The sequence below is a fragment of the Melozone crissalis genome, unplaced genomic scaffold (assembly GCF_028551555.1).
Source record: "Melozone crissalis strain CALT ecotype California unplaced genomic scaffold, PUWL_Pcris_2 ptg000035l_1, whole genome shotgun sequence".
Taxonomy (NCBI): Eukaryota; Metazoa; Chordata; class Aves; order Passeriformes; family Passerellidae; genus Melozone; species Melozone crissalis.
Genome location: NW_026535813.1, coordinates 1,142,444 through 1,167,716, shown reverse-complemented (window position 1 = coordinate 1,167,716; position 25,273 = coordinate 1,142,444). Strand labels below are relative to the sequence as shown.

General features: G+C 43.3%; 1 protein-coding gene across 1 annotated transcript in view; it reads right to left on the bottom strand.

Moving 5' to 3' along the window:
* Positions 1-13,263, bottom strand: part of LOC128941425 (spindlin-Z-like) — a 36,100-nt gene extending 22,837 nt beyond the window's left edge. Inside the window, exons 1-2 of the mRNA XM_054283184.1 lie at positions 13,212-13,263; positions 1,443-1,491 (exon numbers count right to left, since the gene is read on the bottom strand). Of these exons, the coding sequence (XP_054139159.1) occupies positions 1,443-1,491; positions 13,212-13,263 (101 nt within the window). The remainder of the gene's footprint in view (positions 1-1,442; positions 1,492-13,211) is intronic.
* Positions 13,264-25,273: the final 12,010 nt, after the last annotated feature.

Here is a 25,273-nt window from a genome sequence, read left to right as displayed (position 1 = left end):
TCCACTTTTTCTTTTAACGAGGAATGTAAAAGTCATCATAACTAAATCAATGACAAAGTATGCATTATTAATTAATGGTCTGCGGTAATGGCTCATAGTAGTATCAGCATACATTTTTAAACAGTGATTCATATCTCACTTGTTTAAACATGTCTACAGTGCTACTTACTGTTCATTTCAAAAATATAAGCAATGAATATGAAATAAAAACAACTCTATACTAGTGTGTCATTTGCGGAGAAGTCATTGAGCAGCACACAAAGTCATCTTGGTTTGGTACAAAATAAAACCTTCACCAAACAATTCTTAAACAATTAAACTAGGCTAAATCAATATAAAACTCAGCTGGGTGCTTAAGTTAAATGCCTCAAAATCACGTGACTTAGGATCATGACTTAATATGCCCCATAAAAGCCTTTATGCTAAAAAATATACAACCTATTTAGGTATTTAAATAAGTGTATATCAAAATAACAATAAAGACAAATCTAGCCACCCTCAAGTACAAAAGGCAACCCACCTCTGATAGTCTTCCCATCATACACTCCTTTCTCTGAGCGGTTGAAAAAGAACAAAAGAAATTAAATTTTAACTCTACCTGTCTCTAGACAAATAAATGTTTATCTCTGCCTTGTAAGGAGATAGACAAGACTGAATAATGAAGAGTTGGTGGAAGGAATTAAGAGTAGTTTTACATCAGGTGTTGCATTTGAGAAATAGTTAATACTAATTCAAATGTTAATCATGGAAGATATTTCTGCCAGACAAATTGTTTTGGATTTATGCCTGTTGTATATCAGCATTATAGGACTTCATACTCAAAATATAAGTAATAGCATTTTAATAAATTTCACCTTTCTCTAGCTTATTTTAGAGTTCACCCACCAGAGATGCAGCCAGATACATCTAGCTGTTCGAAATGAAGGTAAATTTTGTCTAAGCTACTACATATATCTTTTCACATTTAGTCACAGCAACATTTAGCTACTACTATCTCAAATTCTAGTAGAGTGAATAATAAATATGATGAATGTATAGGATAAGCAAGTAACCTTCACACAAATAGTAGCCATACTACAGTACATTGAATTTTTTTTAAAAGGTAAAAAAAACCTTTTCAAAAACTAAAGCTGCAATGAATCCTAGAGTACATATGCCAAATTTCTGGCTTGCAATCTCTTGTTTCTGAATTATAAGTTACAGAACTTTATTGACAGAATAATGTCTCTCGGAATAACATTCAAAATGATGTTTAGAACTGTACCAATGGTGCATTCGTTCCCATTGTCCTCCTAAAAGAATTAAAGTCTGATTCTACACACATACACCGTTTGAATACTGCTCCGCATTTTTTTCAAAATGACTGGAACAATATAGATACATTTCTAGAATGGTACTGCCAGTTATTGAGAACTACACTTGAGGAAGTATTAGGAACTTACTTGTGGGAAGTTCTTTTCTTCATCATGCTTGCAGAGACTCCCGCATGACCTACAATATAAATGATGGAATTATTGAACAATAAAATCTGTTTATACACAATGTCAAAAAGATATCTTATAGAAAAGTTCTCCTTTTCAAGTAAAAAAGCTTAAACACATCATGATTGGATTTATCAATGAGTTTCTACAATGGAAGAAGGCTGAGGAGATAGGCAAGGACTACGTACTCATGAAGTGAAGAATTAGGGAGTTACTGATGACAACTGTTACAAAAAGTCGAACTTAACACAAAGGAGACTGAAGGTAGCCTTTGTTATAGATAGCTGGCTACAACAATTAAGGGATTAAAATGGCTGTGTATCTGCCCTTGAGTTGATAATATCATCAAATACATATATTCCTGCATTAGTGAGGCCAGAATGGATGGGTGTATACATGGCTCAGCCAAAATCATTATAAAAACTTAGTATAGAGACAAAACCAAGTATAAAAACTAAGTATAGCATATATAGTATAAAAATGGTCCAACTAACAGACAGAACTTGGAGTAGAGCAACAGGCTTGAGTCGGTTTCAACCCACATATTTCTTCTCAACAACTGGGGATGCCCAGCATTGTGATGGAGACCAATAATGGCAAACACATTTGTATTGTGATACAACTGTACATTGCAACTGCTATACTCTGCTAAATGTAATTTGTACTTGCACTGTTATTTAAGTAAATTGCTGTATCATTCTGCTAAATCAAAGTTCCATGTAATGTCAAATAAAGAAATTAATGTATTGGGTTTGCATGGCCCGGTTTTTGCAGCAGGGGGAACTACAGGGGTGGCTTCCATGAGAAGCTGCTAGAAGCTTCCCCCATGTCTGACAGAGCCAATGCCATCAGCCCATAGTGCAGACCATGGTGAAGCAGGCTGTCCTTCTGCAGCCCATGGAGGAGTCCCACACCAGAGTAGGCAAATGCCTGAAAGAAGGCTGTGAATTTGTATGAAACCTGTGATGGAGCAGGGTCCTGGTAGGACTTGTGACCCCATGGGGGACCCATGCTGGAGCAGTCTGTCCCCAGATGACTGCACCCCATGGAAGGGACCCATGATGGAGCAGTTAATAAAGAACTGCAGTCCATGGGAAGCACTACCATTGGAGAAGTTTGTGCAGAATTATCTCCCATGGGCAGGACCACATGCTGGCACAGGTAAAGGACTCCTCTGCCTGAGCAATGGCAGAAGCAACCTGTGATGAACTGACTGTAACCCCCCTTCCCTGTCTCTCTGCACCTCTGGCAGGGAGGAGGTAGAACTGAGGAAGGAGGGAGGGATGGGGCAAAGGTGTTTTTAAGATTTATTTTACTTCTCACTATCCTGCTCTGATTTTGCTTGCAATAAATTCAATTAATATCCCTAAGCTGAGTCTGTTTTGCCCATTATGGTAATCAGTGAGTGATCTCTCCTGATCCTTAACCCATGAGCCTTTCACTATATTTTCTTTCTCATGTCCAGTTACAGAAGAGAGTGGCAGAGCAGCTTTGGTGGGTACCTGGCATCCAGCCAAGGTCAACCCACCACACTTCATAAAACTAACATTGGCATTAAAGCATTAAACCCTATACACATGGACTATCTAAAAGGACACAGTCAGAGAGTGTTGGACACATGCATGTTATCAATTAAAAAACTCCTCAAATATCTGTAGAAATGTTCAGAATTTAATCCATGGACATTTAAATTCACACCTACAGAGAAATACTTAATTGAGGTTTCTCTACAGATCCAAACAAATTCTTAAACATTATGTGCATGTTCCAAGCATAGCTTTGGCATATGTATTCAGAAAATTAATTTTCATAATAGCAATAGTGTCACACAAGAGTTAAGCACTGAAAGTGCAATTAACCTTAACAGTTTCCATAAATATTTTAATATTTGGATTTTCCTATGGAGAAATAAAAGGACATCTATCACGTGACAGAAGTGGCAGAATTAAAATAAGACTACATACATTTTGTTTCCAACACTCAAGCTTGTACTGAATCCATGAAAATATGCATCTCCAGTTTTAACAACAGCTGGAATTTGAAGTTTTCAAAAATTAGGCCCTCCATGCAAATAGCTACAGTAAAGATGCTATTTGCAATAAAGACCAAGGAAATAGAACTTCCCTTGAACATGTTTATAAGAACTAACAGCTAGCAATTAAAAGATATCTCAAAAAATATGAATATAAGCCCAAAAGATTTTTGAGACTTGACTGCACCAACTGAACAAGCATTTTCACCCCGTCATTAGTCACCTCTTAATTATATGAGGAAACAAGTTCAAAAACATACTTATTAAAAAAAAAATCTGTTCTCACAAAGTAAAAAACCACAAACACACAGACTTCATGTTTTCCATTACTGATCAATGAGAAAAAGTAAGATTTAACTAAATCAGTTCAAGTAGTTAAAACACTATAAAAAGCATACCCACATATTTAGCAGGATGGTTCAACACAAAACTTGTTTTCTGTCCTCTGCTCAGAGACTGAATCTTACTATACAGTGTAACACATTTAGCCTTCCAAAACAAATGTAGCCTTAAAGATACACAGAAGGAAGATCTATTACAGAAGCTGCAAAAAATGCAAAGGAGAAGCTATGCACTGTACTCAGAATGAGTGTTTGCCCTGTTCAGTAACTGTTCACCTTAGGCACCTCTTATTTTTGATAAAACTCAAGTTCTACAGCCAGATGTCTTTTTTTCTCTCAAATTCACTTACGTGCAAAATTTCTTGACTATTCATACACAGTCTCCATGAATGAAATGACGTACCAAACGAACAAATATTTACAACACTGAACTGAGAGTTTGACAGTAGACTACCCCGTTTTGCTGTCAAATAAAAATGAACTTGATGGGTCCTGACAGATTTCAAGAACTTGCTTGTTCATATACCTAGCTCTAGAGGAAAATCAACTGAGCAAACAGTACTGCTCAGTTTCTTGTGTTGGTAGCTTAAGGTAGTGCCCAGTTTAATAAAAAGTTTCACCACTTAGATGAAGAATGTGAATATAGCCTACTTACAAGAAGAGATGGTAACAAGGTACATGAAGAAATTGAGCACAAGAAAGACATGGATCTGTTAGAGTGAGCCCAGAGGAAGGCCACAAAAACAATGTCCAAATGTCTCTTAAAGATTGACAGGCTTGGGGCATCCACTGCCTCTCTAGGAAGCCTGTTCCAGAGTTTGACCACCCTCTTGGTAAAGAAATGCTTCCTAAGGTCAAGTCTAAACCTCCCCTGATGCAGCTTTGAACCATTCCCACATGTACTGTCACTGGATACCAGGGAGAAGAGCTCAAGCTCAGCACTTCCCTTTCTGGTTCCCCTACTCAGGAAGCTGTAGAGAGCAATGAGATCACAGTTTAGCCTTTTTTCTTCCAAGCTAGATAAGACCAAAGTCCTTTGCCATTCCTCAAAGGACATTCCTTCCAGTCCTGTCAACAGCATTGTTGCCCTCTTCTTGGGCAATTAAAGAACCTTCACATCTTTTTTTAATTGGGGCGATGTCCTGTTTTAGGGCAAATTTGGGAGAAAACCTCCAAAAGTGTCCCCCCCAGAAAGCAAACTCACACGGCCTCTCCCCCCAACCGGTTTGGGAAGAATTTACTCAGAGAGAAGTGGAAAAAACCTGTTTATTTATCAGGCAAAGCACTCCCCAACACAAAAACGAACAATACCAGATGACAAAACTCATTCATTGCTCTAAAGAGATGACAAATTCAGAAAGTCTCGTCCCAGTCCAGAGCAGGTTCAAACGGTTCAAAAAAAAAAAAAGGGAAAGAAAAACAGTCCACGGAACTTCTCTGCTTCAGCTAGCTAAACTAACTAAAAAACCATGGAGCACGGTGTTCTGCCCCATCCGTGCCCAGACACCACAGTGGAGGAGTTAGAGCAGGCTGATAACAAAACTCCGTGCTTCTTTTTCTCCCCGCCTTCACTCTCAGAGCCAGTCTTGAAGGCACAGAATATAATATCCAGCATAAACAGAACACCCAGTTGGGAATACAAGCATCATAACATCACCCTAGGGCAGGGGCCAAGAAGTGCATACAATACTCAAGGTGAGGCTGCATCAATGCCAAATACAGAGGGATAAGCCCCTGATTCCAGGCTGGAGCAGCCTGTCCTTGGAGGACTGCACCCCAAGCAAGAGTGACCCATGCCGCAGCAGTTTTGGAAGGACTGTCTGCCAAAGGGGGGAATTCACATTGCAGCAGTTTTGGGAGAACTACTGCTTGATAGATTGAAACCACATTGGAGAAGCTCATGGAGAACTGTCCCCCGTGGGAGGGACCCCACAGCATAGCAGGGGAGCAACTTCTGTCCATGAGCAGTGGAGGATCTTGGGTGACGAACTGACCAAAAACCCCATGCTCTGTCTCCCTGCGCTGTTGGTGGGAAGGAGGGAGGGATTGGGGGAAAAAGGTGTTTTTAAGGGCTTATTTTGCTTCTCATTATCCTCCTCTGACAGTGTTAGTTACAAATTCACTTTGTACTTCTAAGTTGAACCCATTTTGCCCTTGGAGTGTTTTCTCCTGGTCCTCATCTCAACTCATGAAGCCTTCATTAATTTTTTTTCCTTTCCTCCGCCCAGCTGTAGCAGGGGAGGGCTCGTGAGTGGCTATCATGAGTGCCTGGTGTTTGGTCAGTGTCAAACCATGACAAGTGGTAAAGCTCATTAGAACAAATTCACAATATAAATGCCTTTCTGTTTTTGTTTTTCCTGCAGGAATAGGAATACTAAACTTCTGATGTTTTAGGATTTCTTTCCATCTGTATATTTTACTTTTTTCCCCCAGGTATTAAAGGGAGAAATAAACTCTCACAGCATAAGGTAGACATAAACCTTATCTTACACTAAGACAACAAATCAACTGTGCAGAAGACTTTTAAAATTCCAAATAGCTTGCACAGTTTCTTTACAAAAATATTTATTAGTAAATACATGATGTTGTAATTATTACTATGTCTTAATGACTTAAAATATTTGAGAGCAAATAAAAATATTTTAATACATTAATGTTTAACATATATATTAAAATTATAGAATGATTTGGGTTGGAAGGGACCTTTAAGATCATCTAGTTCCAACCCCCCTGCCATGAGCAGAGACACCTTCAGATCCAACCTGGCCTTGAACACTTCCAGGGGTGAGGCATCCACAACTTCTCTGGGCAACCTGCTCTGGTGTCTCATCACCCTCAAAGTAAAGAATTTCTTTCTAATATCCAGTCTAAACCTACCTCCTTTCAGTTTCAAGTCATTCCCCTTTGTCCTATCACTCCATGCTCTTGTGAAAAGTCCCTCTCCGGCTTGCCTGTAGGCCTCCTTTAGGTACTGGAAGGCTGCTATAAGGTGTCCCCGAAGCCTTCTCTTCTCCATGTTGAACAACTCCAACTCTCTCAGCCTGTTGTCCTAGGAGAGATGTTCCATCCCTCTGATCACCTTTGTGGCCCTCCTCCGGACTCGCTCTAGTTGATCCATGTCCTTTTTATGTTCAGGGTCCAAGATCTGAAAGTAGTACTCCAGGTAGGGTCTCACCATAATGGAGTAGAGGGGGATAATCACCTCCCTCAACTTACTGGCTACACTTCTTTCGATGCAGTCTAGGATACAATTGGCTTTCTGGGCTGGAAGCACACATTGATGTCTCATGCCAAGCTCCTTATCCATTAACATCTCCATGTCCTTCTCCTCAGGGCTGCTCTCAATCCATTTTCCATTTTCCATCAAGCAAGTATTTGTGCTTGGGATTGTCCCAACCCAGGTGCAGGACCTTGCACGTGACTTTGTTGAACTTCATGAGGTTCGCAGAGATCCACCTCTCAAACCTGTCAAGATCCCTCTGGATGGCATCCCTTCACTCCAGCGTGTTGACCACAGCACACAGCTTGATATTGTTGGCAAACTTGCTGAGGGTGGACTCGATCCCACTGTCCATGTCACTGAAAAAGATGGTAAAAAACAGTGCCGGTCCCAATACTGACCCCTGAAGAACACCACTTGTCATTAATCTCCACTTGGACATTGAGCTGTTGACCACAAGTCTGAGAGTGACCATCCAGCCAATTCCTTATCTACTGACTGCTCCACCCATCAAAACCACGTCTCTCCAGTTTAGAGACCAGGATGTCAAATGCTTTGCACAAGTCCAGGTAGGTGACATCAGCTGCTCTTCCCTCATCCACCACCTCTTTAATCCTGTCATCAAAGGCCACCAAATGCATCAGGTATGATTAGCTGATGATGTTGATAGTCACCTTTAACGGAGAATGCCAAACATAACAAGCAAAGCAGAAACTTTGTTTACACAAATCATCCTGAAATGTCTAGTATCACCTAAATGGCTTCTGACAGAAGCATAATTGGCATTAGTCACTCACTGTCAAGTGTCCAATTCAAAGGAAGACATTTAAAAACTTGCCAACAATTTCAAGGGCAATTGTGGTGGCTTGACCTTGGTTGAATGTCAGGTGCCCACCAAAGCCACTTTCTCACTTCCCTCCTCAGTTGGACAGAGGGGAGAAAATACAATGAAAGGTTCGTAAATTGAGATAAGGACAGGGAGAGATCATTCACCGATTGCCATCACAGGCAAAAAAGACTCAACTTGGGGATATTAATTGCATTTATTACCAATCAAATCAGAGAAAGACAATAAGTAAAACCAAATATTAAAAACATTTTCCCCCCACTCCTCCCTCCTTCCCAGGCTTAACTTTATTCCTGATTCTCTACCTCCTTCCCTCCAGTGGTTCAGGGAGACAGGGATTGGGGGTGAAGGTCAGTTCATCACGTGTCATTTCTGCTGCTTCCCCCTCAGGGAGTGGAGTCCTTCCCGTTCTTCACCGTGGGGTCCTTCCCACAGGAGCCAGTCCTCCACAAACTTCTTCAACATGAGTCCCTCCCACAGGTTGCAGTTCTTCATGAACTGCTCCAGCATGGGTCCCTTCCATGGGGTGCAGTCCTTCAGGAACAGGCTGCTCCAGCACGGGTTTCTCACAGGTTCACAGCCTTCTTTCAGGCAGTGGGTCTCCTCCATGGGCTGCAGTTGGATCTCTGCACCCCCTGGGGCCTCCATGGGCTGCAGGGGGACAGTCTGACATCACTATGGTCTTCACCATAGGATGCAGAGGAATCTCAGCTCTGGCACCTGGAGCACGCCCTCCCCTCCTTCTGCGCTGACCTTGGTGTCTGCGGAGTTGCTCCTCTCCCATATTCTCCTCTTCTCTGGCCACAATTACTTCTGTGCAATAACTTTTTTTCCCTTCTTAGATGTATTACTCCAGATGCATTGCTACCATTGCTGATTGGCTCAACATTAGCCAGTAGTGGGTCTGTCTTGGAGCCACCTGGCATTGGCTCTGCCAGACATAAGGTGAAGCTTCCAGCAGCATCTCACAGAAGCCACTCCTGTAGCTCCCTGCTACCAAAACCTTGCCATGCAAACCCAGTACAACAATACATTCAGATAAATATTTCAAGTGAAAAATTAGTGTGTAAAGTATTTTGGGGTCAATCTTGGTTTGGTCTCAAGCAATAATGTGACTTCAAAGATGTTAACAGTAATTAGAAAACAATAATGGATAGTTATCAGATTCTATATACCATGAATGTCATTGAATGGATTTAAGTTCATATCCTTTACCTTGTCCTGACTATGGAATGACAAGTGCTACTGTTTCAACTTGCACATTCCATGAAATTCCATGTTTTAGACATCATTCAAAATAAACAGTGTTGATATAATTTGCCATGAATATAAAACCAGAAGTTAATACTGAAGATCAGAAAGGAACAAAACCAAAAAACAAATACACAAAGTGATTAATTTTATGCTTCTTTATAATAAGCAGCAAACAGTCAAACTTGGATAGATCTGAGGAAGAAGAAAATATATATGGCTCAATCTCTCATGACTAAAAACCTAAATATTTTCAATAATAAAAAGTCAAGAACAAAAGACTTAAGCATTTAATTGCCAGTTGGCCTTTGCTTTTTGAGCCTGGATTAATTCTACCTAATGTATCCTTAAAATACTGTTAAATTCAATAGCAAAACGAGGAGCCATGTTTCTGAATGCTTCTACCTTACAGAGAGAGAAAAAGGGTAAGACAACACAGAAATAAAATAAACATTCTTTGAGGGTGTGGACTGTAGAGAAAGTACACACATTTCAACTGGAGCAGGTAGGAGGAAAGAAAAGGAAGAGGGATGGGAGAAAGCTACTAGTAATGTTTTTAATTGACATCATATCAGATGGTACTCTCCATTCAGTCTATCAAAATTAGATGGACTCTTCAAAACAAACCACAGCTGCTTATTTCTCAGAATATCCTGTCTTTATGGCAGGCAGCAAAAGCTGGACATTTAAAAATCATATTTCAGTATCTGCTGTGGAAACACCATGCAATCACATGAGAATTAATCTTGATTTTACGTCTTTCAGAATTACTTTGAATGACCTGAAAATTTCAGAGATGTGTTTATTTACACCTAATATTGCCTGCCCTAAGTCAACTCCAAGAGTTTGGGAAACCAGACCAGGAGAAGAGTGGTCAAATGAATTCCTGACTCTCCCAAAAGATTTCATTGCATCTTAAAGTAGTAGAATCTGGGAGTGGAATCTCTTAATTCCCAAGGACAGTACTGGTAACAGCTAGGAAGGACTGTAAAGGAGAATTCATTACATTTGTACAGCATAAAACAAGTGATCACTAGGCTCAAAAAGTTGAAATATAAATGTAAACACAAGGTGTCATGGTTTAGGAATGGTATTCCCCAATTTAGTGTTCCCACCGAAAACACCCCAGACCATGTGCCACTGGCTCACTTTTCTCCCCCCACCCCACATGGTGGGATGGAGAAGAGAATGGGAGGCACAAAATGGTAAAGATTACAGCTTGAGATAAGAACAATTTACTGTAAACTGCAATGAAATAAGAAAAATGAACAGCAAAGACAATGCCAATAACCAGGACACCAGAGTAATCACAATTTACCTCACAGACAATTCAACTGGATTATGTTAATAAAAAAAAAAATCAGGATTCACCTATATTGAGGAGAAACATGCTCTAATTAGAAGCACAAACACAAGGCCAAGCACTAAGGAGCTGACTGATCTACTGAAACTATATCCTGGGAGTCTGCTCTATATTTTAACAAAATTACTGAGACTGTAGACACATGCTCTACTGTTGTGAAAAGATAAGAAACAAGTTTGGCTTTCCTTTGTTTCTCCATTTTGGATGTTATCTTTTATTTCTCAAGATGGAAATATTAATTCTGTTTCCCAGAAGAGGTAAACTTCAAAAACCTGGATACTTCTGTCAAATATATTTTTCTCTTCTTTTAAACCTACTTTACAGCAAATAAAGGCCTTTTGTTTTGGTAAGATCTGATTAGTGAGAGATGCTTCTGGCCAAGTAGCAAATGAGACCATATGCAATACGGATTTCATTTTACAATAAATGTGAGGTAGAGAGATAGAAAGAAACAGAAAAGAGTAAAGGGTGGAGAGAGAGAGAGAGAGAGAAATCAAGCAGAAGACAGTCACCACCCCGGAATACAGTGGCATCCCATTGGTCCTTCTTCACTCCAGGCTTCTCAGTGGTGGGGGTCCCAGAATTATTCTTCTGAGGGTACCACCTTTATACAGTCCAAGTTCTAACTATCACAGAGTGGTCACAGATGCTGTTCCCATAACTTGGGGTGATATGTGTATGAGCAGTTGCTCTCTTTTCCACAGTGGAAATTATTGTCTGGATGCATTAACCAGGATGTGCTAACCAGATCTTGCCTCACCAGGCCTGGAATTAGTGCCTTCCTGTTGCAAATTCCTCCCTTTTGTGCTTAAGTCAAGTTCCTACTGTGGTGGCTTATCTTATGGCAAGTTCCTTCTGTGACCTTGTGTTGTGGTTTAGGAATGGTATTTCCCAATTCAGTGCCCCCACCAACTCTCCAAACCACACATTGTTCTCTCTTGCTCCCCTGTTTTCACCTCCTCCTCCCCACTGTGGATGGCTGGAGAGGAGAGCTAGAGGCACAAAAAGCAAAGATCACCGGTTGAGATAAGAACAATTTATTGGAAACAGCAATAAGATAAGAAAATAAACAGTAACAGCAACAATATTAATAACAGAATGTACAAGAAAAGAAATGATTCACATGGAAAAACTCCACGATAACAGACAATACTGGAAGGTTCCCTCTGCCATATTTTCTCTTCTGGAAGGAGCCCCTTCTCCCCATAAAAGAGCCCTTTCTCCTGCTCCCAGCAATGACATGAGGTGATATAGAATAACCTCCATACTCCAGTCATGCCCCCTCCTGGCTACTGAAAAAAATTAATTCTGTCCTGGCTGGAACCTGGACACCTTGATGGTGTTTGAGACAGGCAACTGTGCTCCTTGCACCTTTGTAGGCAGACAGGCAGGACAGAGGAAAACTAGCTTTTTCAAAGAAGCCACCACTTCTAACTCATAACAACTGATTTGGTTTTCTAATTCCAGCTTGTTGTCACTTAACCTAGTTGTGCTTTTGGTAGCTTTTTTCTCCCAGTTATTTTTTTTTTAAATTATTTTAATAAAATACAGCAAACTCACTATAATTTTAATTTATATCATATTGCAAGGTCTTTCAGCAAGAAAAGAGCAAGAGAGTCCCTGCCTCCCGCTGCCTCACAGGAATCAGCATTTCAGCAGCATTGGAGCCACTCTACATGAGTTTCAAGCTACTGAGTGGGGGTTGAGTCTGCAACTGTCAGGAAGTTTCTTCCAGTGTTTCGGCAGCATTGAAGCCTTTTGGACAAAAATAGGTTTTTCCAGGTTTTCTTTTTCCCTGCTCCTTTTGTTGTTTGGGTGTGGGGGGGAGTTCTGGAACTGCAGAGGCTTGGTTGCTGTTCTGTTTTCCTTTGTTCTCTCTCATGGCTGCACAGTCTGGAGAAGAGGGCTTCTCTGCTATCTTGTCTTTGTCCTCTGGGCCACATGGGCTGTCCAGGAGGAAGCCATATTGTTTTCTTTTTTCTCGGGGAGAGGGCCATGTAACTCAGCACCTTTGTACCTAGTGGTTATTGCTGTTTTCTTGTTTATTGCTGGGGTTTTTTTTAGTAAACTGTTATTTTTTCACTTATCTCTTCATATTTGTCTCTTCTTATTGTTGAAAGGGGAGTGGTTAAAACTAAGGGGAGATAACATTTCAAAGTCTGCACCCCATAAAATTGCCTTAAACTAAGGTTGGTTTTGAAGTCTCCTAATAATGACTACCTGGTACACTTTCCTAATCTACACCTAAAATTAGGAAACATCCAGCAAATAATTCCATCACCATCTATGTTTGTCTTTCTCTTGCAACATGAGAAAGAGAGAAGGCCTTGATACTGTATAAGCACTGTTCAGCAGTAACATCAGTGTTATCAACACTTTTCAGCACAAATCCAAAACATAGCACCAGGCCAGTTACTGCAAAGACATTTAACTCAATCCTAGCCAAAACCAGTACAACTTCATAAATGTAATTCTGTACAGCTTAAATTTATGTATATCCTTTCAATCCCAAAATTCCAATAATTCTTATCTTAAAAAAACCCAACAACCATCAACCGTCCCAATCAAAACCAAACAGTAACAGTTTCATAAAACCATGAGTACATAAGAAAAATCTGTAAGGACACTTTTTTACCCACTAAAAAACAACAATACTCAAATTCAGTAACACCTCACCTGCATCAGCTCTGGACCGCTGACCTGGTGATTTTCCAAATGGGGTCTTCATTCATCTGTGTTTAAGTGAGCAGCAGAGCTGCTAGACTAGGGTCAAAATCCAGTTCTTCCCAACTCCCCAGATATCTTCTTATTCTTGTAATACAACAGCTACTTATTAAAATACCATCCAATCATCAATTCGTTCTTCCTCAAATATAGGAGAAGCACTTTCAGTTATATCACTCTGAAAAACAAATCAGAAAAGATAGTCTGATTTGAGATTTGGTTAAAATAAACAATGAAGTGAAACAGAATATTTTTTCTTTCATGTTCGATGAGAAGTCTCTTCATATTCTGTTATACTGGATGCATTCCATATTATGAACTAATTTTCAGAACTCCCATACTACATTTGAAAATTATTATCAAAAAACACCTAGTAGAGAGAGCATGAAAGCATAGGATTCTCACCCTCCCCAAGTTACAAAGCAGCTATTCCTGTTTTAAAAAATTTATGGTATTTCAGGGACAAAACTCCATATTTCCTCTGAAAGTTTCTATAATAGTTTTCAACTTAGTCTTTGTTATAAATTATCAAATCAATAGCCAAATTATGAAAAAATTAACAACGATTTATTGGGTCAATTACAAAAAAATAGAATTTCAAGCAACCACCACAATCAAGACAGCGTCAGTCCCGGGTACGGGCGCTGGGTGAGACCAGAGGTTCGTCCGACAGAGTGACGGCTTCCCCTCAAAGGTTCACACCGAGTGTTTCCAGCGTCCAGTTTATATACAGTTTATTCCGCCTGAGGCAAAGATGACCACATCTTTCTATTCGCTTCTTTGAACTTAAATCCATTTCCATACATATGTTGAAATAGACAAAGACGGTCCGGTCTGCAGACAGAAGTCTAGGTACACAGGAGAGGTTTGCTTTCACATGTAATATGTTGGTATCGGTCCCTGAGTACCCAGATGCAATCAGGACATGTCTGAATCTAGTGAAATTCTTGGGGCACAGCAATTAATCACAGGCCAGGAAGGCCCCGATGTCATCTCCCAGGTGCAGGAGACAACAAAGTGATCGTTGATGGTCCAGGAAGGTCCCATTCAGACGTTAAACAGGCCTGATGCTAACTTGAGCTGTCAGGAATTAGTTATAATCTGAATAGAACTCCGTTCCTGGCTGGGGAGGTTAAAACATTATTTCTACAATATTTTATACCCACACATATCTGTTTATACAGCATGAATTAACTACATTACATATCACAAATCCCTCCCCATTTATTTTTACCCATTTAATTCATGCTACAATTCTAATTTTCTACTTCTACCCTTCACCAATAACATGACTCCCACAAGTAGAATGTTACACAATTTGATATTCCCCTGGTGGGAGACCCTGGTACATTACATTATTCATTTTGACTGTTGTTTGTTTTTCAAATTTTGCCAGTGCTTTGGCAGCACTGCTGGCATACTTCTCTTCCAACTGTAGGATTTTTGATGTGTTGCCTCTGGAAGCTCCTTCTGAGTCCACGGGAACTATAGCGATCTGCATTCCCTGGACCACAGAATGAATCAGTCTGATAAAACATGGAATCAGACATGGGAGGAACAGGATTCCTGCTACTGAACAGAGTACGAGAAACATTACTTTGTTCCACCAAGCCCCATCGAATAATTTCTCCCACCATGATGACTGTAAAATTGAATTCCATTTTTGAACGGGGACATGGGCCACCTTTTTGATTTCGGCTGCCAAACCTCTTATGGTTTACCCATAATCATCAATTTCAATGCAGCATTCAGATTCATTGAATTTTCCACACACCCCTCCCTCCTCAGCCAGTAGATAATCTGAAGCTATCCCATTCTGGTATACAAAGGCTCGTACCTGGGTGTGCTGCCAACTTAGTGAGTCCAAGGCTTCGGAGGTGTGATTTGAAACAATTTCCATGACTGCTTGCAACCTAATCAATCTGTTCAGTAAGTAAATAGGAGTCCTGTACCCGTAGCTTCCATCCTGGGCCCACATGGCCGGCCCATAATAATCAATTATTCTTGCCGCTGGCCATTCCTCCTCCCCCCAGGTTTGCTTGCCACTTATCACTGGTATTATCTTTTTCAGGCTTCTCCTCTCCCTCCTTAGGGTTTCGTACAACAGAGCCCCTAATAGGTTACTTTTTGTCTTGGGGAGAGTGAAGAAGACTGGTTGAATCATACCTAGAGTGCATGACCCCTTCCACCTAGAGGGCAACTCACTGTATGCCTTCTTTCTGCATATCCAGTAAATTCCATCGGGGGCTTTCCATTTAATATTTAACTTCCCTGCGTCTCCCCAGTATTCCCTCATGCCTTCCAAGGATTGGAAAGGATTGGCTCCTGGGCTTTTGGTCCAGCACAATTCCATTCTTTGATCCCATTTACAATTGGTATCATTTTTCCGGCTCCAGTACCCTAAAGGACGTGCCGGGTGCCACGTTTTGATTTTTGCATCTGAGTTCACCGTTAAGGTGGCTGCACATGGAGTGTAACCTACCATTTCGGTGTACTCCTTCCCTTCTCGACTGACGCAAATTGTGCCAATTACCCTCTGATCCAATATCCACCCCTCGGGTCTCTGTGCCAATTTTGAGACTCGAGGATTGTCCCATTTTAATAACTGTTCCGGAGCCAAGCTTTCCCCTCTCCAAGGCCATTTTCCCGCTGATTTCAAGCTGCCACAAATCCAACAATTTGACAGACCCAATTCTGTAGCAATCTCCTGCATTAGATCAATGAACAAGTTTCTGTCCAGGGAAGGTAACTCCCCGTCCGAGTACTGCCTTTCCAGCAACTCATATTGTTCGCCCAGGGTCTTTAATCGTTCTTGTTCAACCCTCTGTCTCCTCATTTCTGACTCCCTCCGTTTCAACTCTTGAGTTATTTCTTTCATTCTTCCCTTGGGATCCTCATTGTTCTTGTTTTTCGAAAAGCAAACAACCCTGTCATATTGGAGGCAAACTGTCATCATTAGCCAGTGCCAAATCCAATACAAGGGGGTCTTTGTTTAAAGCAATCTTACTATCAAACTTCATGTTCTTTGCCATCCAATACATTTTTCCCATTCACTGTGCATATCCCCAACCTTGCGTTATTGTAACACAACGGATTCACCTGGTGATTTGCAATGAAGATGGACTCTGTTTTCCCTCGGACCAACATGGTTCGGTTGCACTGCCTGCAAACGGGGACCGACATTGGTTCCACACTTCTCTTCCTCAATTCGTGCTTGTAAGTGTTTGGCTGACCGTATCCTGTTCCCGCCCCGGGATCAATACACCATGTCCCGGTCTCCAATTCACATAATTTGACCCGAGTGCCGTTTTTCCAACAGTACCTGCCAGTTCTCCTTAGACATTCTTTTGGGGCTTGGTATGCTGAGTGTCCCTTGTCCCTAGTGACCAGGACTATTTGAGTGCACTTTTAACACTCATCCATGGAGCCGTAGCTTCCGCCTTTCTCCGGGACCTCAGTAAGCAGGCTCTGTGTCCCGCTCACGACTAGGCTCAGGCAAATCAGGACTCCCACTATCCATGCTCCTCTGCCTCTGCCTCCGCCCCCTGGGGTGCCACCAGCGGTGAGGTAAACCATCTTCTCAGCAGCAGAAGAACTCTGGGGAAAACACCCGTGGACCTAGCTGCATACGTCCTCTTAAAGGCGCCCCACCGCGACACTCTGATTGCATCAGAACTGCACGGGACACTGATGGATTTTCGGCACTCCACATCCAAAATTTCTGCCTGAGATCTAAGCTTCCCATGCACCCCATTCAGATAAAGTCGAAACCACTCCTCAGAGTCTAATTCAATAATTCCCAAATTTGTGGCTAGGATTAGGATACGGCTAGTCAATTCAAGTTCTTCCTCCAAGCACTGGGTACACAGCCCCTTGGGCCTCTGTCCTCTTCTGCAATGCACGACAAACACTCCCTGACAATACTCGCACTTAAAGTGCACAAACGGATAACATCCACACTCTGACAGTATGCAACTTATCCATTTGTTGTCGGTCATTTACAAGGACGTCAGAATTTAATCTGCAAGTCTCCAGGGGAAGAGACGACTTTCCACTCAGGTTCTTCCTCCTGTCGCTCGACCCTTTTCACTCTGGACGTGTGTGTCCAGCCCTTCTCTGCCATCCAAATGGCCGTGTCTGTTGTCAGGAGCACAAGAAAAAGACCTTCCCAGTGAGGAGAGAGCAGTGTCTCTTTTCATACCTTGACAAACACTTTGTTTCCCGGTTGAATTTTGTGAATAGCAAATCCTAGAGGGGTAGCCTGAGTCACTATTCCCTGTTTCCACATTTCCTGCAAATTTTTGTTGATTGCAACCAGGTATGGTTGAATCTGAGCATTCTCAAACCCGGGGTGTCCCACCGGCATTCCATGCTTATATGGCATTCCATACAGCATTTCAAAAGGTGAGAGCCCCGTCTCTGAGTGAGGCATAGTCCGGATATTAAGCAAACCAAAGGCAAACACTTCAGCCAGGACATTTTTGTTTCCAAAATCAATTTTGACAATTGGACTTTCAACGTTTGATTCATTCTTTCCACCTGTCCTGAGCTCTAGGAGTGCCACGGGGTGTGGTACTCCCACCGAATGCCTAGGGCATCAGCGAGCTGCCTAATAATCCTTGATGTAAAATGTGTTCCCTGATCCAAATCGATAAAGTTCACCACCCCATATCAGGGTATAATTTCCTCCAACAATTTTCTGGCCACAGTTTGTGCTGTTGCCCTTGGGCTGGGGAATGCTTCCATCCAATGAGTCAATTTATCTACAATCACCAAAACAAATTTGAACCTGCCCACCTTAGGTAATTAGGTAAAATCAACCTGAATTCTTTCAAATGGTCAGTACGCAATGGGGTGGCTCCCCAGGGCAGCCTTTCTGGCTCTTGATTTGTTTATTTTCTGACAAATCACACACCCTTGTACCTCCTGTTTTGCCAACTCATAAATTCCTTTGCATCAAAAAAATTTTAAAAACTATTCTGCTAGGGCTTGTGCCCCCCAATGTGTTTTCTGATGCAATATTTGCAAGATTCTTCTGGCAAAACCCCTGGAAACTATTTCCCTCCCGTCCGGCAGTTTCCACTTACCTTCCTTCAAATTCGCTCCGATTTTCTCATAACATTCAATTTCCTTTTGAGAGAGCTGGGGGGGATCATCCGAGATCTCCACCCCTCCGATTTCCGGGGTACTCACCACCATCAACGCCACTGCCTTGGCTTCCTGATCAGCCAAGTTGTTCCCTCTGGTCCGGAACTGAAGCCCAGCCTGGTGTCCCTTCACATGAACCACCGCAATTCCCTCCGGCCCCCTTAGAGCTTCTAAGATTTGCCGTATTAGCTCCCCGTGCATCAGTTCCTTTCCCCTTGTGTTGATCAGCCCTCTTTCTTCCCAAATTTTCCCAAACGTGTGAACCACCCCGAAGGCATACCTTGAATCTGTGAAAATTGTCACCTTTTTCCCTTTCAGTCCCTTCAAAGCCCTTAGAACAGCATACAGCTTGCATGCTTGTGCTGACTCGTTCACGATCAGAGGTCCTGCTTCTATCACTTTTCCTGATTTCCCATCCACCACTGAGTAGCCTGATTTTCTTTTCCCTTCAATCACCCTGCTCGAGCCATCCACAAACCATTTTTCCCTTTCATCCAATTCTTCTTCCAAATCCTCCCGAATTTTGGTTTGCAATTCCACCACTTCTACGCAGTCATGGAACAATCCCTCTGCAGCCTCCCCAAACAAGAATTGCGCTGGATTACGTGCAGTTGTGGTCCGCAATTCCAAGTCCTGTGAATGAATCAAAATGGCTTCATACTTCAACAATCGTGCATCAGTGAGCCATTTGTCCGCCTTCTGTTGTAGTATGCTCCGCACATTGTGCAGTGCAAACACTACCAAGGGTGCCCCGAATGTCACCTTTTTCGCTTCTTCCACCAACAGGGCCACAGCCACAATAGCCTGCAGACATGTAGGCCACCCTCTGCTGACCGGGTCCAACAACCTGGATAAATATCCCACTGGTTTTCTGACCCCTGCCCAATCCTGTGTTAACACACCGTGTGCTGTGTGGTTGCTGGTATCCACAAACAACTGAAAGGGTTTTCTCACATCTGGGAGACTCAACACTGGAGCCTCCATGAGAGCCTCCTTGATTTTCCGAAATTCTTCGTTATCCTCCTGTGTCCATTTAATTCAATCTGTGGTGAGTTTTTCATAAAGAAATTTCACCTTTTCACTGTAACTCTCGATCCATTGATGGCACTATCATAACAATCCCAACACCTGCTGAATTTCCTTCTTAGTCTGAGGTGGTGGCAGCGCAATGATTCCTGCCACCCTCTCTGGGTCTAATTTCTTTTTCCCTTTCATGAGCCAATGTCCCAAATACCTGACCTCTGGCTCTGCAAATTGTAACTTTGATTTTGAAACTTTCAACCCCTTTTCCCCAAGAAAATTCAACAAATCAATTGTAATTGCCCTTACCTCCTCCTCTCCCTTGCCCGCAACCAACAAATCATCCACGTACTGTAAAAGCTTTGTGTTCTCACACGGTACGAAATGACTTAAAACCTGCTCCAGTGCCTGCCCGAATAAATTCGGGGAATCCATGAAGCCCTGAGGCAATGATGTCCACCTTAGCTGCTGCCTCCTGTTCGTCTCTGGGTCCTCCCACTGAAACGTGAAATAGTCACGACTGTCCTCAGCGAGAGGACAGGTCCAAAAAGCATCCTTTAAGTCTATCACACTGTACCATGTATCTTTGGGAGAGAGGTTGTTTAACAACGTGTAAGGGTTTGCGACAGTGAGGAAAAGGGTTTTAGTTCTTTGGTTCACAGCCCATAAATCCTTTACCAATCTATAACTACCATCTGGTTTTCTCACTGCCAAAATTGGGGTGTTGTGCCTTGATATACAAGGCTCCAGTGTACCCTTTTTTATTAATTCTTTGATCACTGGTTTCAATCCCTTTCTCCCTTCCATTGGGAGAGGATATTGTTTGACCCTTATGGGGTCTTCTGGTTTCTCAATCTCGACCTGAATTGGTGCTATGTCCAGCTTCCCCGCTTCCCTTGGAACATACCATACCTTTGGGTTGATTTTTCCTTCGTCCTGAACAGTGAGACTATACAGCCTCACTTTGAGACGTTCTTTTTCCACAGCCAACCCCACCCCTAGAGCGACCATCATGTCCCGCCCCAGCAAGTTGATGTCAGCTCCTTTTGCCAGTAGTATATTACCACTGTGTTTCTTGTTTCCAGTTTTTATCTCTACATTTTTTTATGATTGGCACCTCAAAGGGATCCCCCTTAGCTCCAGTTACTATCATAGTGTCGTTGCTTAGAGCACATCCCTTAGGTACCTGTAATACCGTTGTCCATGCCGCCCCCGAGTCCACCATAAACCACATTTTCTGTTTGTTGGGTCCCACCTCTAGTTTTATCAAGGGCTCCCTAGATGTTCTAGACCCTAAACTGAAAAGCCTCTGACCTCCCTAATCTTCCTGGAACATTGCCTGATCCTTGGCTCGGTTCAGGCAATTTCTCTTGATGTGTCCTTTTTGCTTGCAGTAAAAACACTCTAATTCCTGCTTCTGTTTGCCCGCCCCCTTCACCGGGGCCGGACCTGGCTTTTTTGCTGGCGCCTTTTTGGCTGCGTCCTTACCCTGTTCCAGTTTCTGGGCCTCTCTCACCGCTGCCACGAGAACCTTGGCCTTGATCTTCTGTTTTTCTTCATCCCGGAGCATGTAAACTTTCTGAGCTTCCCGCAGTAAATCCTGTAACTCTAAATCCTGTAACCCTAAATCCTGTAACCCTTCCGTCTTTTCCAGCTTTTTCCTGATATCATCCCAGGATTTTGCTACAAACTGTGTTTTTAACAATATCATTCCCACCGGGGAGTCTGGGTCCGTACCAGAATACATTCTCAGATCCTTCCGGAGCCTTTCCAGCCATTCTGTGCGTGTTTCATCCCTCCCGTGGCATTCCCTGAGCACTTTGCTCATGTTCTGTCCCTTTGGTACCGCCTCCCGGATACCCGAAATAACCATATTCCTTAAATTTATCATCTTTTGCCTCCCCTCCTCCGTCTGGGCTTCCCAAGACTGCCTCTGGTTCGGCCAGTGCTCCTCTCCCATTCGGGTTGCCTTTTTCCCAGTCCTTGATCGTGACTGTCCGAATCATGTCTCTTTCCTCGGTGTTAAACAACGATTTTAATATCGCTTGGAGATCCTCATAGGTGTATATGCTAGTTCCTAGAAACTCATCCAGCCTCTCCGCCACCCCCAGAGGATCATCCATTAATTTTCCCATCTCCTTTTTGAAAGCCCTCACGTCGCTTGTGTTAGTCGGGGTGTGCACGCACCTGAGCACCCCCAGAGCTGTCAGTACCTCCATTAAGGGGTAGATACCGGGTTTTTCTTCCTCATCGTCACTGTCCTTCAAGATTGCCCACCTTGTTCTCCGCCTAGTTCGGCGTGACGGAGGAGAGGCGTCCCAGAAGACGCCCACCTTCTCCTCCTCCTTCTTTGGTGATGCCGGCTGATGCGGCTGCGCCGCTTCCACATGGCCATGTGGGAAAGCGGACGCCGCCTGCTCTGGTTTTGGTGGCGGTGGAGCGGTCGCTTGTGCCTGGGGAACCCCACCCACCTGTGCCTGGGGAATCCCACCCCCGGGAACCATTCCTGGCACTGCTTGAGCCTGCGCTTGGTCTGGCTGCTGCAGAGCTACCAGGTATGGTGGTGGAAGGTTTTCCAATGGTTCCCATTCTTTTCTTGCCTTTGCCGAGCCCTGGAGAGCCCACACCGGGTAAAGACCTGGGAAGGCATGTCTCCACATGTCTGCATACTCGATCTCCTCCTCATCCTGCGGGCTGCGCCCAGACACGTGATCGAACAGAGACTCACATGTCCATATCTCAAAGGTGCCGAATATCAACCAAACTACGCATCTCCCAATTTCTCTCCCTCCTCATTTTTCCATACAAGAATGGACCATCCTTTCCTTGGATCTCCCTACCCTCTGTGGATTTTTGTCCCAATGTTCCAACATCCAACCCAGAGCACTATCTCTAGGAATTTCTGGTAAGTTTCTCCCGGGAACTGGGGAGGGTTCCTCCTTGACTCCAGAGGGTTCCTTCTGAGGTCTTTTCTGATTTTTGCTTTTTCCCAACCCCATTCTCCCAAAGAATGTTGTGTATTTTCTTACCTTTTCTTGCTTTTTCGTGATGTTCGTTGCGAGCCCCGTTCCTCTCTCCACTGCCGGGCTCTCTGTCTCGTGCAAAGCCGCCAGTTTTGCTCAAGCCGAGTGGTGAACCGTGCCGCTGGCTTTTGCTGCTTCCTTACCTGTTTTTCCAGTTTCAGAAGGTGTGCGAAGTCCTGGATCTTTCCAAGCTCGCCTCTCCCCTTCTGTCCTCAAAGTGTGATTGGTTTTCCCCCAAAACTCTTCCCCGAGCCCCGGGTTCCGTGTGTTTCGACCAAAAACCTTTCACTTCCCCCTGTAACTGACCGGTGCTCTCGTGAACACGTGGAACTGCAGTTTTTAGGGTCCGCTCTTGGTTCGTGACTAGGTCACGTCTCACACACACGTGTCCGTTCACACTTCCTTCCCAACCACACAAATACTTACAGTTCCTTTCTTTACGTGGATTTCTTCGTGCACGTTGATTTTTACCAGAAAAAACCTCGGGCCTTGGAGACTTCTCCAAAGTTCTCCAAGTTTCTCCAAGAAATGGGCCCTCCTGTTTCCCTTCATTGTGGTTTTAAAATTTCCAGCACGCGGGTCCAATTACGGTCTGTGGCTCCGGTTGCGGTTCTTTCGTGGATCTGATTGGTTTTCAGAATCCGATTCCGTTCGGGCCGCTTGAATTCCAGCAGGGCGCTCCCTGACTGGGACCAGGGTTCCCGGACCCCAATTAGATCACCTCGGGGTCACCAATTTGTTATAAATGATCAAATCGATAGCCAAATTATGAAAAAATTAACAACGATTTATTGGGTCAATTACAAAAAAATAGAATTTCAAGCAACCACCACAATCAAGACAGCGTCAGTCCCGGGTACGGGCGCTGGGTGAGACCAGAGGTTCGTCCGACAGAGTGACGGCTTCCCCTCAAAGGTTCACACCGAGTGTTTCCAGCGTCCAGTTTATATACAGTTTATTCCGCCTGAGGCAAAGATGACCACATCTTTCTATTCGCTTCTTTGAACTTAAATCCATTTCCATACATATGTTGAAATAGACAAAGACGGTCCGGTCTGCAGACAGAAGTCTAGGTACACAGGAGAGGTTTGCTTTCACATGTAATATGTTGGTATCGGTCCCTGAGTACCCAGATGCAATCAGGACATGTCTGAATCTAGTGAAATTCTTGGGGCACAGCAATTAATCACAGGCCAGGAAGGCCCCGATGTCATCTCCCAGGTGCAGGAGACAACAAAGTGATCGTTGATGGTCCAGGAAGGTCCCATTCAGACGTTAAACAGGCCTGATGCTAACTTGAGCTGTCAGGAATTAGTTATAATCTGAATAGAACTCCGTTCCTGGCTGGGGAGGTTAAAACATTATTTCTACAATATTTTATACCCACACATATCTGTTTATACAGCATGAATTAACTACATTACATATCACAGTCTGTACCACCTTTATGCTTACACAGATGGTTACTGTGAGAGATGCAAGGCATGGAAGTTAAACATTCTTGTCTGCATTACAGCACCCATCTGTCAATAGACTTGAACAAAAAAAAAAAAAGCCAAGTGGGATTTTTCCACCTTCTGTGGAAAAAGACCCCACAAACAATGCATGGCATGGTGCAGCTGTTTGCATGGCAGACCATGAGGAAGGGTGTGCAGGGAGAGCACTGAGGCTCTGCAGATGGAGTAGTTAGCTGAGTTGATGGCCATCACCCTCGTCAAGGGAGCACAGATATGGTTTCGTCTTAGACAGAATGTTTCCTCTGTGCACACCAGAAAGGATGTGGCAACCCAAATGGAGTGTTCACAAAAACACACAGCCATCCAGGTCTTAGGCTGCAAGGAGTGCCAGACTCAGCCACTGCTCCTAAAGGGTATCCTAGGGTGATGTTATGATGCTTGTATCCCCAACCGGGTGTTCTGTTTATGCTGGATATTATATTCTGTGCCTTCAAGACTGGCTCTGAGAGTGAAGGCGGGGAGAAGAAGAAGCACAGAGTTTTGTTATCAGCCTGCTCTCACTCCTCCACTGTGGTGTCTGAGCATGGATGAGGCAGAACACCACGCTCCATGGTTTTTTAGTTAGTTTAGCTAGCTGAAGCAGAGAAGTTCCCTGGACTGTCTGGACTGTTTTTCTTTCCTTTTTTTTTTTTGGAACCGTTCAAACCTGCTCTGGACTGGGACCCAGGGAAACACTGAGAGCTTGCACTTTTTAGCCTACCGGCACCTACTCTGGGCAGCAGCCTTTCCCAGTGCCGGAGGGACTGATAACAGAACGACCACCCACAGGAGAGACTTTCTGAATTTGTCATCTCTTTAGAGCAATGAATGAGTTTTGTCATCTGGTATTGTTCATTTTTTGTGTTGGGGAGTGCTTTGCCTGATAAATAAACAGGTTTTTTCCACTTCTCTCTGAGTAAATTCTTCCCAAACCGGCTGGGGGGAGGGGCCACGTGGGTTTGCTTTCTGGGGGGGCCCCTTTTGGAAGTTTTCTACCAAATTTGCCCTAAACCAGAACACAGGGCAACAGAGAAAACAGCTGTGTGAGGTGCAATCAGGTCAACAATCTGCTCAGCCCAGTGGCAGAGCTGAGAGAAGTAGAAAGGCTAAGAAGTATCAGGGACTCTGAGGAGATTGACCAGTGGAGCGGGACTCTACCATGCCTTAGACAAATGACCCATCATCTACTTCACAAGAAGCAATAGATATCCTACCCTCTCCCCACCAGGAAGAAGGAGGGGACTGTAGAGATGGAGGTGCGTAGAAATGGGTTTCTACTCAGGATGGCAGGCAAATCCCCTCCTGAGCTACTTCACCTTCCCAGATG